Source organism: Hypanus sabinus, chromosome 5 (assembly GCF_030144855.1).
Source record: "Hypanus sabinus isolate sHypSab1 chromosome 5, sHypSab1.hap1, whole genome shotgun sequence".
Classification (NCBI taxonomy): Eukaryota; Metazoa; Chordata; class Chondrichthyes; order Myliobatiformes; family Dasyatidae; genus Hypanus; species Hypanus sabinus.
In genome coordinates, this window is record NC_082710.1 from 2,662,230 (window position 1) to 2,679,387 (window position 17,158).

Genomic DNA, 17,158 nt, shown 5'->3' on the forward strand with positions numbered 1-17,158 from the left:
GGAACTAAAATGTCAAATGCATCAAGTCAGTCATTACATATCTAATTACGGTCAAATCAAGGTGGTACTACTATGCCTGCCACAGAGTAATAAAAATTTGAACAGTAAATTTATTGCTCAAGTACTCGTCAAATATTATTTGTTTTAGTGATTAATGTGACTAACAAAAAGACAGAAATATACATTAAATTTTAAGCAATGTTGTGATTAATGCCACATAAGTTTCACTGCTTCTATTTATTTCAGACATTTCAATGTCTAAAAGCTAAAATGTGTTATAAAACAATTGCTATAAGCTATCCAATCTTTCAATACCAAAGTCTAAATATCAAGTTTATTTTTTAGTTAAAGAAGTTACGATACATCAACTAATTTTAAGCTGTACATATTAAAGAGAAAATGCAAGAAAACAACAAGAAAGGAATGAAGTTTAATTAATATACAATATATTGCAGTTTGGTAGAAAAAGCCTGTATAAAGACCAGGCAAGAAAAATAATCAAAAATGGTAAAAACTATTTTTGCCAACTCTTGCACTATATAGAACTTGCATGTTTCATTACATTTGCCATTCCTACCCTGCTCTCACTTTTATTTGGTTCCTAGCTTCTCTTTTGAGACTTCATCCAAAACTCGCATTGAACGTCCATTCACAAACAAGAGAAAACCTGCAGATGCTGGAAATTAAGCAACACACACAAAATGCTGGAGGAACTCAGCAGGCCAGTCAGCATCTATGGAAAAGAGTACTGTTGACGTTCTGGGCAGAGACCCTTCAGCAGGTCTGGAGAAAAGTAGCTGAGAAGTAGACTTAAAAGGTGGGGGGAAAGGTGAAATACAAGGTGATACATGAAACCTGGAGAGGGGAGGATGAAGTAAAGAGATGGGAAGTTGATTGGTGAAAGAGATACAGGGCTGGAGAAGTGGGAGTCTAATAGAAGAGGATAGAAGCCATGGAAGAAAGAAAAGGGGGAAAGGAGCAGCAGAGGGAGGCGATGGGCTTGCAACATCCATTGGAAGCCTGCAGAATTTCCAGATATTTATTGACTATATATACTGCCTACCACCCAGCTTCCTGATGCCTCACTTGACTTCCACAGTTTCTATGGCTTTGTTATATCTGCACTGATCAGACATTCCATGAAGTAACCATTTCCTTCACATCTCCCTGTTCACTCTCATCACCACCAACCACACTTTCCTTCTCAGATACAGTGCTTCTCACTGTAATTTAGTTTCTATGTATTGCAATGTACTGCTGCCCCATAACAAATTTCATGACATATGTCAGTGATATTAAACCTAATTCTAATTCTAGATGCCTGCCACATTAATTGGTCATTCCACTCTGGACTTCTTTCATTGCCTTAAACTGTTCAAATGATAACTCATGCAACAAGAGACAACTAATCTTCTGATTAGATATATTAAAACTTCAGAACTTAATTAATTCAACTGTTTCAAATAAACAGCCAAAGCCAGTTCTAATGAGAAATCATGCTCCTGCCACAGAAGCTGCTTAAGTATTTGTCACATTTTTCTTCTAGTTTGATAATGAGTACTCACAATTTCTTTGAGTGAGAAAGATTTTGCAGAGATCTCAATGCCATTATTGAGACATGTCTGCTTATAAAGGCCATTTGCAATGAACATTTGCAGCCAACGTGATGGTATCAGTTTAAACATCATCTCAACTTCTTCTTGACTGCAATCTGACAGAACAAGAATATAAATGTTACCTTAGAATATTTCAAAGGTTAAAAGTTAAAAGTAAAGCTTATTATAAGAGTACATACATGTCACCAAATACAACAAAGTTTCTATTTCTGTGGGCAAACTTGGGAATCTATAGGAGAGTAACTGTACACAGGATCAATTGGAAACAAACTGTGCATGCAAATACAAATAAATAGCAATAAATAACAAGATCATGAAGTAACAGGATGAAGACTCCTTAAAGTGACACCATCAGTTGTAGGAACACCAGAAGTAGTACAAGTGTAGCTATCCCCTTTTGTTCATGAGCCTGATCGTTGAGGAGTAGTAACTGTTCTTGAATTGTTCTTTGGATAGTTTTTTTTTTGAACATTTATGTAATTCTTTCCAACCCAGCATGATTATTATTCAAATGTCTTAAAGGCATTTTTCTTTGAAGCAGTTTAGCACACTGCAAGTTCAAAGATTTCTGCTAAACTGACAAACTCTCAAAGTGAGCTTCCATTCACATATTTAGGCTACTTCTTACTAACCAATTAATTGACAAATTACCCTCTTATATATACATATTTCTTGAAATCATGTTTTTCTAGATTTCACTTTTCCAAAAAACTGGTTAGGTTTGTAAATGAAGACACTGAGTACCATAGTCACCCCTAACTCACCTTGCAAGGTTGTTTGCAACATTAGTGTGAAGCATCTTGCTGCATTAATCTACAGAAAAAGTTGCATTCTGAAAGTAAATTCAGAATGGGTATGCAATGCAACAAAAGATGTGATTTTTAAAATTTTAATTAATGATGCTATGGTCAAGAGGGTTGAGAGTTTCACATTTCTAGGTGTGAACATTAACTATCTGTTCTGGTCCAACCATGTGCACACCATGGCCAGGAAAATGTCCTAGTGCCTCTACCTCTTCAAGAGGCTAAAGAATTTTGACATATTCCCTTTGACTCTTACCATTTTATAGATGCACCACAGAAAGCATCTTATCTCAATGCATCTTGGCTTGGTATGTTAACTTCCCGAAGCTGCACAGAGCCGTGTCCAAATCACAACCCTCTGAAGACAGTCTACACATTGCTGCCTTGGTAAAGCAGCCAACAAAATCAAAGACCTTACCTACCACAAATAATACTTTGTTCTCCCCACTTCCACTGGGCAAGAGATACAGAAGCCTGAAAACACATGAGAAGAGGCTCAAGGATAGCTTCTATCCTGCTGTCATGGAACATAGAATAGTACAGCACAGTACAGGCCCTTTGGCCCACAATGTTGTGCTGACCCTCAAACCCTGCCTCCCATATAACCCCCCACCTTAAATTCCTCCATATACCTGTCAAGCAGTCTCTTAAATTTCACTAGTGTATCTGCCTCCACCACTGACTCAGGCAGTGCATTCCATGCACCAACCACTCTGAGTGAAAAGCCTTCCTCTAATATCCCCCTTGAACTTCCCTCCCCCTACCTTAAAACCATGTCCTCTTGTATTGAGCATGGTGCCCTGGTGAAGAGGCACTGGCTGTCCACTCTATCTATTCCTCTTAATATCGGATATACCTTTACCATTTCTCCTCTCATCCTCCTTCTCTCCAAAGAGTAAAGCCCTAGCTCCCTTAATCTCTGATCATAATCCATATACTCTAAACCAGGCAGCATCCTGGTAAATCTCCTCTGTACCCTTTCCAATGTTTCCACATCCTTCCTATACTGAGGCGACCAGAACTGGACACAGTACTCCAAGTGTAGCCCAACCAGAGTTTTATAGAGCTGCATCATTACCTCGCAACTCTTAAACTCTATCCCTCAACTTATGAAAGTTAACACCCCATAAACTTTCTTAACTACCCTATCTATCTGTGAGGCAACTTTCAGGGATCTGTGGACATGTAGTCCTAGATCCCTCTGCTCCTCCACACTCTCAAGTATCCTGCCATTTACGTTGTACTCTGCCTTGGAGTTTGTCCTTCCAAAGTGTACCACCTCACACTTCTCCGGGATGAACTCCATCTGCCACTTCTCAGCCCACTTCTGCATCCTATCAATGTCTCTCTGCAATCTTCGACAATCCTCTACACTATCCACAACACCACTAACCTTTGTGTCATCTGCAAACTTGCCAACCCACCTTTCTACCCCCACATCCAGGTTGTTAATAAAAATCATGAAAAGTAGAGGTCCCAGAACCGATCTTTGTGGGGCACCACTAGTCACAACTCTCCAATCCGAATGTACTCTTTTTACCACGACCCTCTGCTTTCTGCAGGCAAGCCAATTCTGAATCCATCTGGCCAAACATCCCTGGATCCCATGCCTTCCGACTTTCTGAATAAGCCTACTATGTGGAACCTTGTCAAATGCAAAGATTATTGAATGGCCCCTCATATAAAATGGGTTCTTGACCTCAGCATCTACCTCATTACTGCCTGTCTGCAATGCATTCTCTGGAGTAATAACTCTATATTCTGCATTGTTATTGTTTTTGCTTGTTTTACCTCAGTGTCCTCAGTTACCAATGTGATGAAATGATCTGTATGGATAGAATGCAAAACAATTTTTCACTGTACCTCTGCACGTGACAATAATAAATAAATTTACCTTGACAGCATATGGGAATGTAATATTGTAAATCATCCCAGGTTCGACCAAGTAAGGACTTTCCACGTAGTCTGTTCAAAAGAAGTCGATATTCCACAACTACTCCCAATATGCCATGCAAGATGTATGCTGTTTCATAGATTCCTTTCTGAAGAACAAGCATCAGAATCAATACCTTATCTCCTGCCTAGGTAGCCTCCTTCCTGCTGGCATGAACATCCAACTCACTGACCTCCGTTGATACCTCTGCCCCCCACCTTTACCCCATCCCTATCTATTATTTTAGTCTGGCTCTCTTTCTCTCTCTTTTCCCCCCTCACTATAATCTCTCCCCCCAGCCCTACCTTTCTTTCTCTTTTATTTCCCATAATTCTCCACCTTCCCCCTAGCCCATTTCCCTCCAGCCTATCACTTCCCACCTCTCTACTTTATCCCTCCCCCCACTTCTTATTCCCCCTCAACCATCACATGTTACTTCACTCCTGATAAAGGGTTTCGGCCCGAAACGTCATTATTACCTCCTCCCATAGATGCTGTCTGGCCTGCTGAGTTCTGCCAGCATTTTGTGTTTTTTATTTATTTCCAGCATCTGCAGATTCACTCGTGAAGCATCAGAATATTTGATGAACACAAATTTATACTAATAAAGAAAACTATAGAAGCATGCCTATTGCCACAACAGAACGATGGCAGACACAGTCACACTGGCTCTCCACTAGGCTTTGGAACACTTGGGCAACAGCAATATGGTTGCCTTGGACATTGCGGCCTGTTGCAGTTGCCCAGAGGAGACAGCAGGAGTCTCTGCTGGGCATGCTTGATCAGGGACTGGTCTCTCTGGTTGGGGTTGACCTTCAATGTTTACTTGGTGGAAGAAAAGCCGGATCAGGACAATCTACAGCCATGCTATTCAGAAGCTGTATTACTTTTTACCTTTGTGATTGTATGTTTTTCTGCCATCATAACCATCTGCGCTATTTGTGCTATATGTGAATTGCAGTGTGCTGTTGGTGATGTGTTTTGCACCTTAGCCCCAGAGAAACATTGTATCGTTTGGCTTCATGTATGGTTGAAAGATAATTAAATTTGAACTTGATTACAAAGATAACTATATCAGTCTGTTATTGATCGATTACACCTCAGCATTCACCCAATATGCCTACAGTAATAGTCAAATAGCTTCAAAACCTGGATCTTTGTACCTCCCTATGCAACTAGATCCTTGATTTCCTCATTGGGAGCCATGTGCTTGGCCCAAGGCTCTACTCTGTTTGGCTAGGCACAGCTCAAATGCTACCTATAAAATTAGCCAATGATACCACTGTTGTTGGCGATGAGGATGTGTATGGAAGTGAAATAGAACTGCTGCTCAAGCAGTGTCACATCAACAACCTCACATTCAATGCCAGCAAGACCAAGGAACTAATTGTGGACCACGAAGGGTAGGTCAGAAGAACACACACCTGTCCTCATTGATGGGCCAGTGGTAAAAAAAGGTGAGAAATTTCAGGTTCCTGGCCATCAACATCTCAGAGGATCCATCCTGGGCCCATCATATTGATGCCATCTTTATGAAGGCATGCTAGTGGCTATACTTCATTGGGAGTTTGAGGAGATTTGGTATGTCAGCAAACTTCTCTAGATGTACGTTTGAGAGCATGCTGACTGGTTGCATTAATATCTGGAATGGAGGCGCCAAATATGCAGGATTCTAAGATGCTTCAGAGGGCTGTAGACTCAGCCAACTCCATCACAAACAGAATTCTGCCCACGGACATCTTCAAAAGATGGTGTGTTAAGAAGGTGACATTCATCATAAATGGCCCTTACCATCTAGCTCATGCCCACTTCTCATTATAACCATTAGGCAGGAGGTACAGGAGCCTGGAAACCCAACTTCAAAGTTCAAAGTAAAACTTATCAACAGAGTTCATACACGTCACTACATACAGCCCTGAGATTCTTTTTCTGTTGGAATACTTAGCAAATCTATACTACAGTAACTGTCAATAGGATCAATGGACAACAGACTGTGAAAATGCAAATTAGATGGAGAATTAATCGAAAGATTTTTACTCATGTATGTGAAGCATGTAAGAAATAAAGTCAATTCAATATATAAATAGCAATAAATAACGAGCATGAAATAACAAGATAATGAGTCCTTAAAGTGTGACTATCAGTTGTGGGAATACCAGAAGTAGGACAAGTGTAGTTATCCCCTTTTGTTCAAGACCCTGATGGTTGAGGGGAGTAACTGTTCTTGAACCTGATGGTGAAAGTCCTGATGCACATGTTTTTCTATAGCAGTATTTCATGTAGATGTTCTCAGTGGTTAGGAGGATTTTACCAATGATGTAGAGTCGAACCCATTACCTTTTGTAGGCTTTTCCATTCAAAGACATTGGTGTCCCCATATCAGGCCATAATGCAGCCAGACAACACGCTTTCCACCACACATCTATACAAGTTTCCCAAGGTTTTTGATGACATGCTGAGTCTCTGCATACTCCAGAGGAAATAGAGGCACTGTTGTGCTTTCTTTGCAATTATATTTACACGATAGGCCCAAGGACGGGTCCAAGACAGGAGATGGTGACACCCAGGAATTTAAAGTTACTGAGCCTTTCCACTTCTCATCCTCTGATGAGTAGTGGCTCATGGACCTTTAGTTTCCTCTCCTGGGGTCCACAATCAGTTGCTTGGTCTTATTGACATTGAGTGAGAGGTTGTTATTATTATACCACCTGGACAAATTTTCAGTCTCCCACCTCTGATATATAACACAGCAGTGGTGTCATCAGCAAACTTGTATTTGGTGTTGAACATAGGCTCATGAACACTTAAAACTTTTGGAGCAGCTTTTTCCCATCTGCCATCAGATTTCAGAACAATCCATGTCATTATTTCTCTTAGTATTTATTTTTATTGTAACTTAGTGATTTGTTATGCCTGCACTGCAGCCACAGAATAACAAAACTCATGACAATAAACCAGATTCTTTTATTATTCTAAAAGACACCATTGCCTGCTTACAATCTAATTTTTAAAACAATTAATTGGTCACAAATTAAATGAAATGGATCCAAAGCAAAAAAGAATAGAAACAGTGCTCTGGCTCTGAAACAGTGCAAAGAGGTTCATGAAAATGATTCCAGGATTGAATGGCTAGTCATATGAATAGCATTTACTGGCTCTGGGCCTGCATTCACTAGAATTCAGAAGACTTTGAGAGGTGACTTCTTTGAAACCTATTGAATGGCAGAAGACATTGATAGAGTAGATGTGGAGAGGATCTTTGAAATGGTAGGAGAATCTAAGACCAGAGGACACAGCCTTAGAACGGATGGACATCCTTTTAGAATGGAGATGAGAGGAGTTTCTTTAGCCAGAGAGTGGTGCATCTGTGGAATTCTTTGCCACAGGCAGCTGTGGATTTAAGATAGAGGTTGATAGGTTCTTGATGAGCCAGAGGACGAAGGGATATGGGGAGACGGCAAGAGATTGCAGCTGAGAGGAAAATTGCATCAGCCAAGATGAAATGCTGGAGCAGACTCAATGGGCAAAATGGCCTAATTCCACTCCTATGTCTTCTAAGTCTTATGGTCTTAAAAGAAGGGACCAGCAAGTATGGACAGGATAGTAAATCTTATTATTCTTTTAGAAGAGGCCTTAAAGACCAAATTAGCAAATGTATTACAGTAGATTTTTAAATTATTAATCAAGGAATATCAGGTTAATGTATGAAAGTGTTGCAGAGACCCATGATCTTATTGAATGGAGGAATAGGCACAGTTTGCCAAAGTAATCAATTTTGTTTCTTTTGAAAAGACAAAAAATAAATTAAACAAACTCCAGAGACAACTGATAGCTAAATGTTTCAAAATCAAATTAATAAATATATTAATAGGCCTTAAAAGAGAACTTAATCCAAAGACTATTAAATATACCATGACTCATATCAACCAGAATGTAAATTACATAACTATGCTATTAAAATTGACTAAAATAATAAATGGATATTGTCCTCAGGTTAACTTCATATTCGCTACATGTCTAGAAAATATCCAATTTATTTTCATGCAAGAGATCCACATCTTGAGCATAAAAAACTTATAAAATGTATATTTTGATCAATTTTACTTACATCATTTGGTTTTTTAACCAATGCTCTAGTTGCTTGAAGAACACAATCAAATAAAGCAGCGACAGGATTAGTCATCGCATCAGAATATTCCATAAAAATTTTTGCAAGGACAGAATGGGGGATGGTAAGAGAACTGCCACTGCATTTGTTTTCATAACAGCTATTACACAGTGAAGAGAATATTGTTATAATTTCAAATGTTGAGGTAATTTTTGAAAATAGATACAACAAATTCCTCATTACATTCATAATTTTTCAAAGACAAAGAAGTCTGCATAGATATTATTCTAAGAGCCACCATTGTTGAATTTAAATTGTGAACTGGCATGTCAATATGACTCTTCCAGTATAACCAAATGCTACAATAAATCTGCCCATGCAAATACCTAAAGTATTGAAGGCTACAAAAAGCATACAAAATTATGATTAGCAACAAATACGGTAAATAGCATTTTCCCCAGGGTGGTATACCATACTAGAGGATGAAACTTTAAGGTGAGAGGAGGAACGATGGGCTAGACTAGTTTTCTTTTCAAATACAGAATGATAGATGCATGGAACACATTGCTGGAGGTGGGAGAAGAAGATAAAATAATGACGGTAAGAGGCATTTAACAAGGCAGATGAACATGCTGAAAATAGGGGGAGGGATTAGAGATCATATGCAGGTGGATGGGATAACTTCACTCAGACTTATGATCAGCAAAGTCATTGAACAAATGGCCTGTTCCTGCACTGTGTTTTATTTCCTGACATTCATCTACATTTTCGTCAATATCAGAGGAAAATGGGACAATGGAATATTTCAGATAATTCCACATAATTATAAGACATAGTAGGAAGACAAAACATCTATTTTCATCACCTTTTTATATCCTTTGATCCAAAAAGCCCATCTTTTATTCACTTAACTTCACTCCATCAAATTCTAACACCTCCTTTGCCTTTCTTAATCTGTGTCCATCTCTGGAAACAAACTGTCTACTTACATCCTTTATAAATCTACTGATTCCCATGGTTCTCTTGACAATACCTCTTCTCACCCTATCTCCTATAAAAGTGCTATTCCCAACTCAGTAGGTCAGATAGCATTCATAGAAATGAATAAATAGTCAACATTTCAGGCCAAGCCCCTTCTTCAGGACAGGAAGGGTCTTGGCCCAAAATGTTGACTGTTTGTTCATTTCTCCAGCCCTTTAACTTTCCCACCCACCTGGCTTCACCTATCACCTAAGTTATCCTACTTGCCCTCCCACCACTTTATTCTGGCATCTTCCCCCTTCCTGTCCAGTCCTGAGGAAACATTGAATATTTATTAATTTCCATAAATGCTTCCTGATCGGCTGAGTTACTCCAGCATTTTGTGCTCGTTGATTTGGATTTCCAACACCTATAGAATTTCTTGCTTTTACACCTTTTATTGTTAGTTAATTGTTTATATGGAGTAGCCATAGTATCCCTTCACGTCCCACTGCAAACAACACGACCCAAAATTTTCCAAAAGGAAAGAAATCCACCTTACTCTATAATATAGTTAACATTAATTACCTTTTATTTAAAGCCTCCAATTCAGCTTCAAATAGGTCAAAATAGCATCTTAGTACTAATCGATAAAGTGGTTTCATTTCCAAAAGAGAAAGCTCTTGACTTGATGGTTTATGGCAAGGTTCTTCATTGTAAACACAACATCTAAAAATTCCAGATTGAAAAATTAGTGGATGGCAGAAGAAATGTTTTAATTAACAATGAGACATGTATATTGTCTACAGCAGTATTTAAAAAAAAAATTCTCACCCCTCAACTTCATTCCAAACTCAAGAGTACATGAAGACATTTTCCAAAAGATCTATCATATACAGTGGATTCTGGTTAATTGGGACATATCGGGGCCAGTACATCTTGACCCAGTTGAGCAGTTGCTTCAATTTGCCAAAGTTTCATGGAAATAGTTAAAACAGTATATAAAAGAAACACAAACTACCATTTAACTGAGTAGCAATTAATGCATTTAAATAAAATACAGAACAAATCAGAACAGCATCATTACCTCCACAGGACTATAAAACTGTGCATCAGTTCCTAATTGATGGAGTAATTTATTCTGTGTACATGTTCTTTTAATTGACCGTAAAATAATAAAATCAGAGCAGGCACCTAGTGTAGAAAACCCCTAGATTGCAGGAGACAGGCACTGGGTAACTGACAGGAGAAAGGCAGGAAATGCACTACCAGTGCAGAGTACACCTGTGCTCAATAATAATTATACAACTTCAGGTACTATTGAGGGGGATGACCTACTGGAGGGAGACAAAGTTACCTAATCTCTGGCATTGAGTCTGGTGCCATGCCTCGGAAGAGCATAGAGATGAGGGTTAGCACATTAGGGTTAGGGAAACACATTGATGAGGGTAGAGCAGCATATGTAGCGTATATGGATTTCAGCAAGGCATTTAATAAGGTACCCCATGCAAGGCTTATTGAGAAAGTAAGGAGGCATGGGATCCAAGGGGACATTGCTTTGTAGTCGGGTCATATTCTGCATGGAGGTCAGTGACCAATGGTGTGCCTCGGGGATCTGTTCTGGGACCCTTACTTACATGATTTTTATGAATGACCAGGATGAGGAAATGGAGGGATGGGTTAGTAAGTTTGCTGATGACACAAAGGTTGGAGCTGTTGTGGACAGTGTGGAGGGCTGTCAGAGGTCACAGCGGGATATTGATAGGATGCAAAACAGGGTTGAGAAGTGGCAGATGGAGTTCAACCCAGATAAATGTGAAGTGGTTCATTTTGGAAGGTCAAATATGATGGCAGAATATAGATTAATGGTAGACTCTTCGCAGTGTGGAGGATCAGAGGGATCTTGGGGTCTGAGTCAATCTGATACCTAAAGCAGATGCGCAGGTTGACTCTGTGGTTAAGAAGGCATACAGTGCACTAGCCTTCATTAATGGTGGAATTGAATTTAGGAGCTGAGAGGTAATGTTACAGCTATGTAGGACCCTGGTCAGACCCCACTTGGAGTGCTGTGCTGAGTTCTGGTCGCCTCACTACAGGAAGGATGTGGAAACCATTGAAAGGGTGCAGAGGAGATTTACAAGGATTTGCCTGGATGGGGAGCATGCCCTTATGAAAACAGGTTGAGTGAACTCGGCCTTTTTTCCTTGGAGCAACAGAGGAGAAGAGGTGACCCGATAGAAGTGTATAAGGTGATGAGAGGCATTCATAGTGTGGACAGTCAGAGGCTTTTTCCCCAGGGCCGAAATGGTTGCCACAAGAGGACACAGGTTTAAGGTGCTGGGGAGTAGGTACAGAGCAGATGTCAAGGGTTAAGATATTTATTTAAAAACGCAGAGAGCGGTGAGTGGGCTGCCAGCAACGGTGGTGGAGGTGGATATGATAGTCTTTTAAGAGACTTTTGGATAGGTAAATGAAGCTTAAAAAAGAGAGGGCTATGGGCAAGCCTAGTAATTTCTAAGGTAGGGACATGTTTAGCACAACTTTGTGGGGCATAGGGCCTGTATTGCGCTGTAGGTTTTCTATGTTTCACTTCCAGCCATTTCTGGCATGTGTTTCTGGCCTGACTGATTAAAACTGTGGTAAGCAAAACCTTTCAGAATTGTTCAGAACCGCTCCCCTCCTGTCCTTATGCTCCAAGTCTATACGGGTATCCGTCCCCCTCTTTTCCTTCGCTACATCGCCGACTGCATTGGCGCTGCTTCCTGCACGCATGCTGAGCTCGTTGACTTCATTAACTTTGCCTCCCAGTTTTCACCCTGCCCTCAAATTTACCTGGTCCATTTCCGACACCTCCCTCTCCTTTCTTAATCTTTCTGTCTCTATCTCTGGGGACGGCTCATCTACTGATATTTACTATTAGTCTACGGACTCTCACAGCTACCTGGACTATTCCTCTTCCCACCCTGTCTCTTGCAAAAATGCTATCCCCTTCTCACAATTCCTCCGCCTCCGCCGCAAGGCGAAGAGCCGGAAGTGCTAGTGCATGTCGGCACAAATGACATCGGGAAGAAGAGGAAGGACATTCCGGAGTGGGACTTCAGAGAACTCGGAAGAAGGCTGAAAAGCAGGACTTCCAGAGTGGTTATCTCTGGTTTGCTTCCAGTTCCTCATGCTGGAGAGGGCAGGAACAGGGAGATAATGGATCTGAATGTGTGGCTGAGGAACTGGTGCAGGAAGCTGGGGTTTACATTCTTGGACCACTGGGATCTGTTTTGGGGTAGGGATGAATTGTACAAAAGGGACCTCAATAGGCGGGGGACCAGCATTCTGGCAGACAGGTTTGCCACTGCAACATGGATGTGTTTAAACTAAGTAATGGGGTGGGAGGGGATGAACTGGAAATATAAGGATGGAGTTAAAGGGAAAGTGAAAATAAGAAAAGTTAAAAAGGACAACAGAATCAATAGAGTAGAAAGCTCAAGAAAAGATCATACAGTATGGCCAAGTGAAATAGGAATTGATGTGAAAGGAGAGGGGAGTAACAAATTAAAAGTATTATATATGAATGCGCGAAGTATAAGGAATAAAGTAGATAAGCTTGAGGCTCAGTTGGAAATTGGCAAGTATGATGTTGTGGGAATAACAGAGACATGGCTTCAAGCGGACAAGGCCTGGGAATTGAATATTCAAGGATATACATCTTATCGAAAGGACAGACTGACTGGCAGAGGGGGTGGGGTGACTCTGTTGGTGAGGAATGATATTCAGTCCCTTGCGAGGGGGGACATAGAATCAGGGGATGTAGAGTCAGTATGGATAGAACTGAGAAATTCTGAGGGTAGAAGGACCCTAATGGGAGTTATCTACAGGCCCCCAAACAGCAGTCTGGATGTAGGGTGTAAGTTGAATTAAGAGTTAAAATTGGCATGTCGCAAAGGTAATGATACAGTTGTCATGGGGGAATTAAACATGCAGGTAGACTGGGAGAATTAGAATGGTACTGGACCCCAAGAAAGGGAGTTTGTGGAGTGCCTCCGAGATGGATTCTTAGAACAGCTTGTACTGGAGCCTACCAGGGAGAAGGCAATTCTAGATTTAGTGTTGTGCAATGAACTGGATTTGATCAGGGACCTCAAGGTAAAGGAACCATTAGAAGGTAGTGACCATAATATGATATGTTTTAACCTACAATTTGAGATGGAGAAGGGAAAATCGGATGTGTCAGTATTACAGTTGAACAAAGGGAACTATGAAGCTATGAGGGAGGAGCTGGCCAAAGTGCAATGGAACAATACCCTAGCAGGGAAGTCAGTGGAACAACAATGGCAGGTATTTCTGGGAATAATGCAGAAAGTGCAGGATCGGTTCGTTCCAAAGAGGAAGAAAGATCCTAAGGGGAGTAAGGGGTAGACGTGGCTGACGAGGGAAGTAAAGGGCAGTATAAAAATAAAAGAGAAGAAGTATAACATAGCCAAGATGAGCTGGAAACCGAGAGGACTGGGAAGCTTTTAAAGAGCAACAGAAGATAACAAAAAAGGCAATATGCCAAAGAAAAATGAGGTACAAAGATAAACTAGCCAAGAATATAAAGGAGGATAGAAAAAGCTTCTTTAGGTCTGTGAATAGCAAAAAAAAAACAGTTAAGACCAAAATTGGGCCATTGAAGACAGAAACGGGTGAATTTATTATGGGGAACAAGGAAATAGCAGATGAGCTGAACAGGTACTTTGGATCTGTCTTCACTAGGGAAGACACAAACAATCTCCCAGATGTAATAGTGGCCAAAGGTACTAGGGTAAAGGATGAACTGAAGGAAATTTATATTAGGCAAGAAACAGTGTTGGATAGACTGTTGAGTCTGAAGGCTGATAAGTCCCCGGGACCTGATGGTCTGCATCCCAGGGTACTTAAAGAGGTGGCTCTAGAAATCGTGGACACATTGGTAATCATTTTCCAATGTTCTGTAGATTCAGGAACAGTTCCTGTTGATTGAAGGGTGGCTGATGTTGTCCCACATTTCAAGAAAAGAGGGAGAGAGAAAACGGGGAATTATAGACCGGTTAGCCTGACGTCAGTGGTGGGAAAGATACTGGAGTCAATTATAGAAGAAGAAATTATGACACATTTGGATAGCAGTAGAAGGATCAGTCCGAGTCAGCATGGATTTATGAAAGGAAAATCATGCTTGACTAATCTTCTGGATTTTTTTGAGGATGTAACTATGAAAATGGATAAGGGAGAGCCAGTGGATGTAGTCTACCTGGACTTCCAGAAAGCTTTTGATAAAATCCCACATAGGGAGATTAGTGGGCAAAATTAGGGCACATGGTATTGGGGGCAGAGTACTGACATGGATTGAAAATTGGCTGGCTGACAGGAAACAAAGAGTAGCGATTAACAGGTCCCTTTCGGAATGGCAGGCTCTGACCAGTGGGGTACCACAAGGTTCGGTGCTGGGACAGCAGCTGTTTACAATATACATTAATGATTTAGATGAAGGGATTAAAAGTAACATTAGCAAATTTGCCAAAGACACAAAGCTGGGTGGCAGTGTGAAATGTCAGGAGGATGTTATGAGAATGCAGGGTGACTTGGACAGGTTGTGTGAGTGGACAAATATGTGGCAGATGCAGTTTAATGTGGATAACTGTGAGGTTATCCACTTGGGTGGCAAGAACAGGAAGGCAGATTACTATCTAAATGGAGTCAAGTTAGGAAAAGGGGAAGTACAACGAGATCTAGGTGTTCTTGTACATCAGTCAATGAAAGCAAGCATGCAGGTACAGCAGACAGTGAAGAAAGCTAATGGCATGCTGGCCTTTATAACAAGAGGAATTGAGTATAGGAGTAAAGAGGTCCTTCTGCAGCTGTACAGGGCCCTGGTGAGACCCCACCTGGAGTATTGTGTGCAGTTTTGGTCTCCAAATTTGAGGAAGGACATTCTTGCTATTGAGGGAGTGCAGCGTTGGTTCATAAGGTTAATTCCTGGAATGGCAGGACTGTCATATGTTGAAAGATTGGAGCGACTGGGCTTGTATACACTGGAATTTAGAAGGATGAGAGGAGATCTGATTGAAACATATAAGATTAAGGGATTGGACACGCTGGAGGCAGGAAGCATGTTCCTGCTGATAGGCGAGTCCAGAACTAGAGGCCACAGTTTAAGAATAAGCGGTAGGCCATTTAGAACAGAGATGCAGAAAAACTTTTTCACCCAGAGAGTGGTGGATATGTGGAATGCTCTGTCCCAGAAGGCAGTGGAGGCCAAGTCTCTGGATTCATTCAAGAGAGAGTTAGATAGAGCTCTTATACATAGCAAGGTCAAGGGATATGGGGTGAAGGTGGGAACGGGATATGGATTGTGTATGATCAGCGATGATCACAGTGAATGGCGGTGCCGGCTAGAAGGGCCGAATGGCCTACTCCTGCACCTACTGTCCATTGTCTATCTGCTCTCAGGATGAGGCTTTCCATTCCAGGACGAAGGAGATGTCTTCCTTTTTTAATCAAAGGGGCTTCCCTTCTTCCACCATCAACTCTGCTCTCAAACGAATCTCTCCCATTTCCCGCACTTCTGCCCTCACCCCATCCGCCCGCCATCCCACTCGGGATAGGGTTCCCCTTGTCCTCACCTACCACCCCACCAGCCTCCACGTCCGATGTATAATTCTCCGTAACTTACACCACCTCCAATGGGTTCCCACTACCAAGCACATCTTTCCCTCCCCCCTTTCAGCTTTCTGAAGGGATCGCTCCCTACGCGACCCCCTTGTCCACTCGTACCCCCCATCCCTTCCCACTGATCTCCCTCCTGGCACTTATCCTTGTAAGCAGAACAAGTGCTACACCCGCCCTTACACTTCCTCCCTCACCAACATTCAGGGCCCCAGACAGTCCTTCCAGGTAAGGCGACACTTCACCTGTGAGTCAGCTGGTGTGTTATACTGCGTCTGGTGCTCCCGGCGTGGCCTTTTATATATTGGTGAGACCCGACGCAGACTGGGAGACCGTTTCGCTGAACACCTATGCTCGGTCCGCCAGAGAAAGCAGGATCTCCCAGTGGCCACACATTTTAATTCCACGTCCCATTCCCATTCTGATATGTCTATCCATGGCCTCCTCTACTGTCAAAATGAATCCAAACTCAGGTTGGAGGAACAACACCTTATATACCGGCTGGGTAGCCTCCAACCTGATGGCATGAACATTGACTTCTCTAACTTCTGTTAATGCCCCTCCTCCCCTTCTTACCCTTTCCCTTACATATTTAGTTGTTTGCCTGTTCTCCTTCTCCCTCTCCCTCTGGTGCTCCCCCCCCCCACCTTTCTTTCTCCTGAGGCCTCTCGTCCCATGATCCTTTCCCTTCTCCAGCTCTGTATCACTTTCTCCAATCTCCTTTCCAGCTCTTAGCTTCATCCCACCCCCTCCAGTCTTCTCCTATCATTTCGTATTTCCCCCTCCCCCCACTACTTTCAAATCTCTTACTATCTTTCCTTTCAGTTAGTCCCGACGAAGGGTCTCGGTCCGAAATGTCAACAGTGCTTCTCCTTATAGATGCTGCCTGGCCTGCTGTGTTCCACCAGCATTTTGTGCTTGTTGTTTGAATTTCCATCTTCTGCAGATTCCCTTGTGTTTGTTCAGAATTGTCTTACTAGTCATTTCTCACCAACTATCAGTGACAAAAATCCCTGCTTTTTTAAACTGAACACTCACAACTGCTCTAGTTTAAAACTATTCA

At 41.5% G+C, this 17,158-nt stretch overlaps 1 protein-coding gene across 1 annotated transcript in view; it reads right to left on the reverse strand.

Moving 5' to 3' along the window:
• The window catches only part of slf1 (SMC5-SMC6 complex localization factor 1), a 142,339-nt gene that overhangs the window by 48,210 nt on the left and 76,971 nt on the right, over window positions 1–17,158 (reverse strand). Inside the window, exons 10-13 of the mRNA XM_059969320.1 lie at window positions 10,009–10,149; window positions 8,461–8,620; window positions 4,314–4,461; window positions 1,566–1,711 (exon numbers count right to left, since the gene is read on the reverse strand). Of these exons, the coding sequence (XP_059825303.1) occupies window positions 1,566–1,711; window positions 4,314–4,461; window positions 8,461–8,620; window positions 10,009–10,149 (595 nt within the window). The remainder of the gene's footprint in view (window positions 1–1,565; window positions 1,712–4,313; window positions 4,462–8,460; window positions 8,621–10,008; window positions 10,150–17,158) is intronic.